Below are 11,704 nucleotides of genomic sequence, written 5' to 3'. Positions count from 1 at the left end.
CACTGCCTTGCTGTGTGGCTGCCCAATGTGGCTGTTTCACTCTCCTGAACACCAAGCAAGCTTTATTTGTTAAAATACAATTGAAATGCCACTACAGTCACCTGCAACCATTTTCATGAAGTTTTGAAAATGCTGTTTGAAGTTTCAGATTATATCCTCACCTTATTTATCTCTGAAATCAACTTGTCTAATTTATTTCTCAATTTGAAGTTTTCTCATAGAACCTCTGATGTTCATGAATGAGTAAGGGCATGGTGATGGAACAGTTTGGCATGGAGGTTTCCAGAGAAAGAGCTTGCATTTTCACATTTGGGTGCAAAAAGTTTTTCTTCAGCCATTCCAGAGAAGTATCATCAGAGCAAGGGTCTGATCTCCCAAGGTGCAGTGGAAGAGCAGAAGGAGGGAGAAGACAAACAAGAAATTCAGGACTACTAGGGGTTGGTCCATCCACTGAGGCAATGTGCCTCTTCTAATGGAAGCTCACCAAATCCAGCTGGACAGGGACTAAATGAGCATATGATCAAACAGGACTCTGTGAATGTGGCTGACAATGGAGGCTGACTGAGAAGCCATTGACTGTCTTTTTGGGACCCTAGTCTATTTGGATGCACAATTTCCTAGGCCTGGATGTAGCAGGGAGGGCCTTGGACTTCCCACATGGCAAAATTTAAGAAGGGAGGGGGAAGGAGGACGGTGAGTGGGGGAGCAGGAGGGGAATGGGAGGAGAGTAGGAAGTAAAAATTTTTGAATAAAAAAATAAAAAATTGAATGGAAAAATGTAAATAAAAATAATTTTAAAAGAAGTATTGTGTGTGGTCCTAGGGCTGTGCCTAGACACCATCATTCTTCTCTGATTCTGCAGCCTCTCGAGAGTTTTCAAAAGTTCTTGTAACTCTCTCACTTTTTCTGTCAGCTCTTACTCAAGTGCTGTCATCTTTGCTGTAGCATGTGCTTACTCTACCTTGACATCCACAGATTTTAGGCTCTGATCATCTTTGTCATTATTTTGTCATCTATCATAGCATTTTGTTGCTTAAGAATCTCTGTTTCAGATTTTATATTTTTTACATTTACATGATGAACTTCATTGATGTCTCCAAGTTCTGTCTTAAGTGCTTTTGACAGACTTTTTATTTTCACTTTAATATTGTTGTTGCTATGGTTCTGATGAAGTTCTTAATAACCTTTTCATTTAATTTTATCAAAGTTGCATGTAGAACCATACCTATTTCTTTGAGATTTGCCAGACCAGGATAAAGTATAAGATTTCTAACTATATCTTAGTGAACATCTGGATTTCATTTGATTACATTGCAACCCTCTCACTTCTATCTCTGATTTTATTAATTGAGTTATCTTTTTGTTTCTCTAGGTTAGTTAGAATGCTAATGTGTATTTATTCAAAGAAGAAACTCTTTCAATATTGCTATACTGATATTTTAATCTCCATTTCATTCATTTCTACAGTAATATTTATCACCTTTTATGACTGAGCTCTTCTGAGTTGGATTTGATCATTATCTTAGATTGTGAGGCTCATCACTAGGTGTGCTTTTTTTAGATCTCTCTGGATCTGGTCATTTATTTGAAGTCTTTCTGGTTTTTAAAGGTAGGCTTTCAAAACCATCAGCATTCCTCTCATTGTCTCATAGCTGCCTCTCAAGGATGCAGGGAAGCTGTGCTGCCATTTTCACTTGTTTCTAAGTGCTGTATGTTTTTCTCCCTGACTTCTTCAATCAATAAATGGTAATTCAAGTGGCTACTGGGAAGTTTACAATTAAATCTTTAGGCTCTGTACTAGTTCAGTTTCTTTTTTTTTTAAATTTACTTTTGCTAAAAAGCAAACAAACTCTCTTTTTTATTATGCATACCTGTCCAAGTTCCCTCTTCTTAACCTCTTCCCATTCCCTCCACATTTCCTCCCACCCTGCCCCCATCCAATCCTCAGAATGAAAGGCACATTGCTATGGGTAATTTCCCAGTCTGGATGGAGTTTGTGATGGCCTATTTACTCAGGTAAATTATTGCACAGGGTGTACCCAACATGGTCTTGACCTCTTTGCTAATATTCTTATTCCTCCCAGTCTTCATCTGGACTTTGGGAACTAGCCCAGTGCTCCAATGCAGGTCTATGCCTCTGTTTCCATCAGATGATAGATGAAGGTTTGATGGTGATATTTAAGGTATTCATTAGTCTGACTATAGGGCAGTTCAATATCAGGCACCCTCTTTTCTATTGCTTAGGGTCCAAGCTGGGGTCATCTTTGTGGATTCCTGAAAATTTCTCTTGGGCCAGCTTTTTTGCTATTTGCATAATGCCTCCCTGAATCAAGATATCTCTTTTCTTGCTCTCATCTCTATCCATCCTCTGTCTCAACTATCCATTTCCTCAAGTTCTCATCACTCCTCCCTCTCTCCCCCTTCCCTTCCAGCCTTCCTTCTACTCCCACCCACATACTACATATTTGGCACATGATCTTGTCTGTTTTGACTTTCCAAGTGGATCTATATATGTTTATCTTAGGGTTCACATTATTTCTTAGCTTCTCTAGGATCATAAACTATAGGCTCAATGCCATTTGTTTATAGCTAGTATACAATTATGAGTCAGTAATACAATCTTTATCTTTTTGGGTCTGGGTTACCTCACTATTGATAGTATTTTCTAATTCCATCCATTTGCATGCAAAATTCAAGATGTCATTTTAATTTACTGCTGAGTAGTACTCCAATGTATAAATGTACCACATTTCATTTATTCATTATTCAGTTGAGGGGTATCAAGGTTGTGTCCAGGTTCTGGCTATTACAAATAATGTTGCTATGAATACAGTTGAACAAATTCCTCTGTAGCATGATTGAGCATCTTGTGGGTATATTCCCAACATGGGTATTGCTGGATACTGAGGTAGGTTGATTCCCAATTTTATGAGAAAGTGCCATACTGATTTTCAAAGTGATTGTACAAATTTTCATTCTCACCAGCAATGAATGAGTATTCCCCTTACTATCCATCTTTTCCAGCATAAACTATTATTGGTGTTTTTGTTCTTAGCCATTCTGACAGGTGTAAAATGATATCTCAGAGCTGTTTAACTTGCATTTCTCTGATGGCTAACTATGTTGAACATTTCATTAAATATCTTTTGGACATTTGAGAGTCTTCTGTTGAGAATTTTCTGCTTAGTTCTGTAACCCATTTTAATTGGGTTATTTAGAATTTTAATGTCTAATTTCTAGAGTTCTTTATATATTTTGGGGATCAGTTGTTTGTCTAATGTGGAGTTAGTGAAGATTTTGTCCCATTCAGTGGGCTGCCTACGTTTTGTCTTATTGACTGTATCCACTGCTTTACAGAGGCTTCTCAGTTTGAGCAGGTCCCATGTATTTATTGTTGCTCTCAGTGTCTGTGATACTGGGGTTATATTTATGAAGTGGTCTCCTAGGCCCATGCATTGAAGACTATTTCCCACTTTCTTTTCTCTCAGGTTTACTGTGGTCATATTTATATTAAGGTATTTAATACATTTGGACTTGGGTTTTGTGCATGGGGATAGGTATGGATCTATTTTTATTCTTCTATATGTTGACATTCAGTTATGCCAGCAGCATTTGTTGAAGATGCATTCTTTTATCCACTGCATAATTTTTGCTTCTTTTTTAAAAATCAGATCTTCATAGATGTGTATTGATTAATATCCGGGTCTTTGATTCAGTTCCATTGGGAAAGGTGAGAGAGTCTTAAATCAAGACCAGATGAACAGTTTAAATAGACTCATTATTGTTGTTTAATCCCATTTTGAACTAGCTTGTCAGTCAACTACAACACTATCTAATAAACACAGTAAAAAAAAAAAGCCTAGTTCAGAATTGCTTGGATCTGTCATTTTCTCATGCTCCACCACCTCTTCTGCTACAAGGTCCTGGTCCCTGGCTCAAAAATGCAGATCCAGGGTTTGGTACCTAGATCATGCTACTTGAGCTGTCACCCACACAGCTCCCTTAGCTCTCAGGAGATGCCTCAGAGACAGGAAACTGCTGATTCCTCTTTTGTGTACTCTCTCATTTTGAACTGCAGACATCAGGCCTTTCTGAAGTTAGACACCCAGGACATATGTGAGTGGATCAGCTCCTTATTAAAATAAGGCTTATACAACTTCTTCATGGCTTCCTCATTATCTTCTTCTAGGAAATCTTGGCATGCATGTTCCCTACCAAGTGGGACCCCTGGTTGTTGAAAACATTCTTCTCAACCAGTACTTTTGTTCCACATCAGTGAATACTTGCTCAAAGAACCCATCATAGTGATCCCGTGTTTTCATATTATTCATAGAATATTGTGAGCCACCTGTTGTCAGTTCATTGTTTGTGGTTTTGTTTGATGTTTTCAATCAAGATGGTCTGGCTAAAGGTCAGTTTATTGTGCAACTGAAAACATCTGTCTCTGTAATTACATGTCCCAGTTTAAAAAAAAATAAAATGAAGAGTTGATATTTTCTGTCTCAGTATTGAAGATAGAAAACAAGTATTCTACCTTCTTCCAGCAGAAGCTGCAGACAGGGCTGCATATGTCAGTTACTGTGCCCTTTATTCCTAGCTATAATCTAGAAAGATCCTACTACTGCTGGCTCATTCTAGGATTTATTCTGAGTTTAAAGAAGTGCTCTACACTTACAAAGATAATGACAGGATTTCATCTTCTTAAGCAGTTTTGTGTTGAATTTGAGTTAGTATTTTTGTGTTTGAGCCAGCCTTGCATAGAAACCAACTTTATTACAGTTTACATTCCTCTTAATGTGTACTTACCTTTTTTTTGGTTTTTCGAAGCAGGGTTTCTCTACAGCTTTAGAGCCTGTCCTGGAGCTAGCTGTTGTAGACCAGGCTGGTCTCGAACTCAGAGATCCGCCTGCCTCTGCCTCCCGAGCGCTGGGATTAAAGGCATGCGCCACCACCACCTGGCAACTTACCTTTCATTTGCAAGGAGGTCCCTATGTTAATCAGGGAAAGTCATCTCTCATCCCTGACATTTTCCCATTTTTATTCTTTATTTTGGTATCTGGAAAGTCCTGGCTCCCTACAATGAGTCTGATTGTTTTTACTTCTGTTTTTATGACTTGGAACATTTCTAGGGTTGTTAAGTTAATCTCTTCTTAAAAGGGCTATCAGAATTCAGCAAGACACACCCATAAGTCTTGTGTTTCACTCTTTTTCTTTTTTTTTTTTATTTTTTTTTATTTTTTTTTCTCATGGTTTATTTTTTTTTATATTTAAAAATTTCCATCTCCTTCCCTCCTCCTCCCCCCTCCCTCCCCTCCTCCTCCCCCTTCCCTCCCCTCCTTCTCCCCCTTCCCTCCCCTCCCCTCCACCCATACCTCCCCTCCCTCCCTCTCAAGGCCAAGGAGCCATCAGGGTTCCCCACTCTATGGTAAGACCAAGGTCCTCCCAACTCCCCCCAGGTCCAGGAAGGTGATCGACCAAGCTGAGAAGGCTCCCACCGAGCCCGTCCATGAAGAACAATCAGAGCCCAGAGCCATTGTCCTTTGCTTCTCAGTCAGCCCCCGCTGTTGGCCACACTCAGAGAGACGGATTTGGTCGCATGATCCATCAGTCCCATTCCAACTGGAGTTGGTGATCTCCCATTAGTTCTGTCCCACCGTTTCCATGAGTGAACGCACCCCTCTTGTTCCTGACTTTCTCCCTCATGTTCTCGCTCCTTCTGCTCCTCATCGGGACTTTGGGAGCTCAGTCCAGTGCTCCAATGTGGGGCTCAGTCACCTTCCCCATCTGTCGCCAGCTGGAGGCTCCCTCACGGTCCTGACTTTCTTTCACTCTTTTTCTTAAATAAATTTCTATATTATAACTTTGATGTATTGTACAAGAAAAATTAAAAATAATAATGCATTTTTTACCTCCCACACAGAAAGAAAACAAATTACAAAATGTTGGAATTAAGACATTAATTATACTTCTTGTAATTAAGGGGTCATTTACTTCATGACACTTTCTTACATGTTCACTAAGATTTGTTCACCTGTCCCTTATTTAAAATGCTTCCATGCAAGTATTACTTTTGAAATGCATTTACTAGCATGCACAGTTTGAATGAAGTATAAATCAAAATGTGCTATTAATTTAAAATGTATTCTACTACATTCTTATATGCAATTTCTTTTGACATTTTAAAATGACTAAAAGTTATAATCACTATGCAGCTATCATGTTGTCTGGTGCTCAGAGGTCCACCTGCACCATCTGCATGGATGATGAGGAGCACCCAGTGAAGTCACCAACTGTGTCTCCATGGATGATACTCTCTCCAGCAAGGGGGTCTGTAAAACAGATTTGGAGAAATACTGTAAAACAAACAGGGCTTGTTTCACTACTAATTTACACATACATGATGTACTTTTTAAAAGTGATTACAAAATAAACTAGGTATTTTATTTATGTTTTATTTTTTCTATTTAGCACAATATTCATTTTTCAACAGAAAAAATATGTTGCTTAAAATGTTAGAGATGCAAAAAATAGAAATGTCATTCGCTAGATATGGCCTACATTCATGGATACATTAAACTCCACTATTACATGTCACTTTAAATCAGGTCAAAACAAGCCCAAGGGAACTGTTTCACTGTACATAAGTTACAACTGTCATCTTACATACTGAAGAAGCTCTATAGCTCAGCTGACAGATGATGAGATTGATCCCAATATGATGTAAATATTCCTCTACCGATTTTATGTGAAAGATATGATTTTCTATCATACAGAAAATTAAAATTACATGCCCAACTAATCTATAAAATGTGTCACAGTCTGAGCACATCTCTTCTTCCTCTGTAGCCTAGGACACAGACTTTTTGTGGTAAACCTTTCTAATTATGTTCTTCAGACATTATGAAGCCAGCTCACAGGTTGTCTCAAATATGATCAGTTATTGATTTTGGTAAAATATAACCTTTGCATGCTCTTTTTCCTGTTTGTTCAGGACAGTTAATTGTGACATGTTTCTCTGGTGGTATTCACGTATGAGTGTGTAGTTTCTACCATACGTGGTAATATTGGTAATATTTTTTTGTGCACTAACAAATAGAGTTTGCCTGAATATCAGAGTGCAGAATTAGCCACAACTGTAAACCACAGAGGCTAGACATTGGTGGCATACGCCTTTAATTCCAGCTTTTGGGAACACAGAGGCAGACAGATCTCTGTTAATACAAGGCCACCCAGGCCTAAATATGATTTTTTCTATTCTTGCTTTATTCAATATAATCTCTATGTCTTTACTTTTCTTTCAGCTCTTCTATATCTCATGCTTCTTAGTACTGGTCTCTTCATCATATGGTAGAATTCTTTGACATTATAACCATTGTACATTTTTTAACCAATGATGTTGCAAAGCTATGTTTTTTCAATTTTAGTCTTCATACAGGATATACTTTCCTCCATTTTATTGAGTCTTATGGTGATTTCTTTGTTCTGTGTGAAAGGAAAAGTATAGGCTCAGAACCTGAAAGATAAGTCCTCAGCACAAATCATATATTTCTTTTTCCCCAGATGGACAGAGAGCAAGGAATAAGAGAAAAGGCAGAATATAGAGGAAGAGTGAGAATGGAATTGTAACCCTGGAAAGGGGGTAGGGGTATTTTTCATGGATTAAAAAGGACTGTCTCTAAATAAAGAGACAGATATAGTACATAGGAAAATGGTAGTTTATGAAGGCAGAAATTCAGTGTTGGGATGAGATGCTTAATTTTAGTGGGTATGTTAATTAGGTGAGCCAAAGAGGACTTTGATTGTTGGATTTTGGTGTTTTAAGAGTTGGTCCTTGACAGCCTCTGAATGAGGGATTTGCCATATAAGCAAATAGATCTTGTGTCTTGCTTCAGGAATGTAATCTAATAGTTTTAGCAGAGGTAGAGGCAAATGGGGAGAAAGGGCAAGGCCTAGCAGAGCCACATGCTTGAACTTGTAAGTGTCTCTTCACTTTGTGCTGTATTTGATACAATGAAATATTACTGACAGTTCAATTATGATTTTCCCTTGTTCACTTATTCTGCCATGATGCTGATTATTTTATCCATCTTGTTTATATTTTCCTATATTTTACTAGTCTTTCTCAGTACATCCTAGGCTGAATAAATTTTTTGTTTGTATCTATTGTGGTAATTCACTACTTCATGAATATATTTTTGAAATCATCACCCAATATTTTACCCATTTCAGATCTTAGAGTTGAATTCTTGATTGAATTAAGATCCTTTGGGGTATAATTTTGGTTTGATTTTTCATGATCTTATGTCTGTGTATTACAATTCATATCCGTGGGTTTAGGTACCCCTTTTCAATTATTTGAGGCTTTTCTAAATGTAGGAAACTATATTCAAAGTCTTACTGACCAAAATCAGTCTGCTTTAACGTATTTGGAAATCTCCATTAATTTTATGCAGTCTGTAACAAACTTGTTCCTTTCCATCTCTTCAAAATAGGATAAGTTTCTTAATCAGGATGTGGGCATAGTTAGAATATTTTATATGTGGGATAACAATATATACCCCTTAAAATTGAGCCTTATTAATAGATATGAAATATAAAGACTTGAAGGCAGCATTTACTGATACAATATTATATCAATATTAGAGTGCAGGAAGGTGTCTTTGTCTCCACAATTGGGAGTCAGATACAGAGTCTTGAGAAGGAGATGTGATCCCAAAAGCAAAAGCAACAAATTCCTCAATTTCCTTCCTTTACATACTTAGAATCCACATATTTAGAATTTGCAAAGGCCATGTGTGTGTATGTGTACATATACATACATATACATATGAGTTTGTGTTCCTGTGTGTGATTGTATGTGTATATGTATGTGTATCTATGTGTATCTATGTGTATAAGTGTACATATGTGTTAATATGGGTGCGGGTGTATGGGCATGAGTGTGTGAGCATGGGTGTGTGGGTATGGGAGTGCATATAATAGGAGAGACAGAGAGATAAAATTAGAAGATACTCTGGAAGAAAAGATTTCAGGAAAGGAAAGGAGAAATGGGGAAGGTTAAGTAAATATGGTCAAAATATATGACATACTAAAAAATCTTGCTTTTAAGAAAATTATGTACAGTGAATTTAAATCAATAAAAGATTTTAAGGGACAGCAAGGTGACTCACATGTCAAAGATACTTGACAGCAAGCCTGATATCAAACCTCAGTTTGAATCCCAGAACCCAAATGACAATGATAAGATCATGTCCAGGCTGTCCCCTAACCTCCGTATCTATAACTTGTCAGATTTACACCTAATAATATGCACACACATACATACAGACACACAAATGTACAATCTCATGGTCACAGAGAAAGGTACTTAACTGAATAGAATACAATAAAAAGTAAAAGAAAAAACAGAAGAAACGGATGCCAGTAAGGAAGTACGAAACTCTCTAGAATTTATTAAAGCAGGGAACACTTTTCCCTAGAGCTTCCAAAATGAAATACAGCTTGCAGTCATCATCACTTCAGCCCATAGAGTCTTCTGATTGACACCAGAAGTCCAGAAGTATAAAAATCTAAACACTTCATATATTCAAGAAACAGAGCTTGTGGTGATTTAGTTCTCCTTTGCAGTTTTGTATAAAACTTTCATACCAAAAAACAAAAGAGACATTGAACCCATTACAGTTTGCTGAGCTCTGCAAACATTTTCATCAGAGTTTCAGGTACACTGACTCTAAGGCAGAAAAGGGAAGTGCAAAGAACCAGGGCTGTGCATGATGAAGGCACATGGGAGACTCTCAGAAGAGGTTTTTGTTGGAGGCTGAAGCACTGTGGGAGGATAGCTATACCACTGCTGGCAGTAATAATCTGCCAGGTCTTCAGCCTGGACACTGCTGATGGTGAGAGTGAAATCTGTCCCAGATCCACTGCCTATGAAGCGATCAGGGACCCCAGTTTCCCGAGTGGATGCATAGTAGATTAGTAGTTTAGGAGACTGCCCTGGTTTTTGCTGGTACCAGTTCAAGTAGTTTTTCTTGCTGTTACTGTTGTAAAGACTCTGACTGGCCCTGCAGCTGATAGTGATCTTCTCTCCTACTGACGCAGCCAAGGAAGATGGAGACTGGGTCATTGTGATATCTGCACAGGCACCTGCAATCGGGAAAACAAATGGTCATAAGTAATAAAAAACACACAGAATTTAATACAGATGAAATTTGTGATTTAATGGCCTCATAATGTCATATTGTCAGAGTGTATATCTTTTAAGAAGTACAAGAAATAGTGTCCTAGCACACATTGTATATTTCTTTATACAAAGAAGTGACTCTGAAAAGATTATAATACATTTAAATTTCTCACCAGACACCCAGAGCAGCAGGGACATGAGAATTTGCATCCGTGACTCCATATTGTTCCCCCTGCCTCTCTGATGTAGCTCAGTTCTCACCAAAAAGGCCTGCTTTATACATTCTGAGCAGCTGGTTTGGGCTGGAGTTTCCCATGCAAAGCAGTAATCAAATACATAAAGAAATGTCTAGACACTGTGTGTGAGTGACTGGAGTCAATCAGCTGGCAAAAATACAGTCATGGGTGGTGTGAGCAGTCACTTAAAGATATCAACATACCACTCCCACAGACAGAAATTAATGAGGTATTCTAATATCAACTTTAGGATAAAATACCTTATATATTTAAGTCAGATTGCTTTTTCAGCAATGTTTGGAAATGTATCTCATATTAACAGTACTAGGTATATAATAAAATATATTTAAAAATTCACCATAGCAAAAGAAAGCTAAAAGAAATATAAAATAGATAAAAGAGAGTGGAGAGAAGAAAATAGGAAAGGGAGAGAAAGTGTGTATTGAGGCTAAATTTATCTATTATCTCCAATCTGTAAATTTACTTTCATACTGAAGACAATGAACAATGAGCTCCAGTTCCTTGGTTACACAAGAAACAGACATTCAAAGAGTAACCCAGATTTCACTCTATGGAAATTCTGGGAAACATTAATTTTTTATTTTTTTATTTTTAAACTATTTTTATTTATTTTTTTTAGTTTATTAAAAATTTCCTCCTCCTCCTCCCCACATCCCATTTACCTCCCCCTCCTCCCTCCACTCCCCCTCCATCTCCTGTCGAGGAGCAGTAAGGGTTCCCTGCTCTGTGGGAAGTCCAAGTTCTTCCCCCATCCATCCAGGACTAGGAAGGTGAGCATCCAAACAGGCTACGCCACCCCCCAAGCCAGTATGTGTAGTAGGATCCAATCCAGTGCCATTGTCCTTGGCTTCTCAGCAGCCCTCATTGTCCGCCATAAGCAGGGAGTCCGGTTTTATTCTGTGCTTTTTCAGTCTCAGTCCAGCTGGCCTTTGTGTGCTCCAAATAGATCAGCCCCACCACCTCAGTGGGTGGGAGCACCCCTCGCAGTCCTGACTTCCTTGCTCATGTTCTCCCTCCTTCTGCTCCTCATTTGGACCTTGGTTGCTCAGTCTGGTGAACCAATGTGTGGCTTTGTCTCTATTTCTATCCATTGCCAGATGAGGTTCTATGGTGATATGCAAGATATTCATCAGTATGAATATAGGATCTGGCCTTTTCCAGCTCTCTCTCCTCAGCTGCCCAAGGAACTAGCTGGGGGCATCTCCCTGGATACCTGGGAACCCCTCTAGAAACAAGTCTCTTGCCAACCCGAAAATGGCTCACT

The 11,704-nt window shown here is 38.4% G+C and overlaps 1 gene segment (V, D, J or C); it reads right to left on the bottom strand.

Annotated features, from left to right (window-relative positions):
• Positions 1–9,730: 9,730 nt before the first annotated feature.
• On the bottom strand, positions 9,731–10,414 carry LOC119807199. The segment is given in 2 exon segments: positions 9,731–10,146; positions 10,357–10,414. Coding segments are annotated over 2 exon segments (465 nt in total).
• Positions 10,415–11,704: the final 1,290 nt, after the last annotated feature.

This window comes from Arvicola amphibius, chromosome 2 (genome assembly GCF_903992535.2).
Source record: "Arvicola amphibius chromosome 2, mArvAmp1.2, whole genome shotgun sequence".
NCBI lineage: Eukaryota > Metazoa > Chordata > Mammalia > Rodentia > Cricetidae > Arvicola > Arvicola amphibius.
The sequence above is the reverse complement of the archived record's forward strand: the minus strand, read 5'-3'. Positions and strand labels throughout refer to the sequence as shown.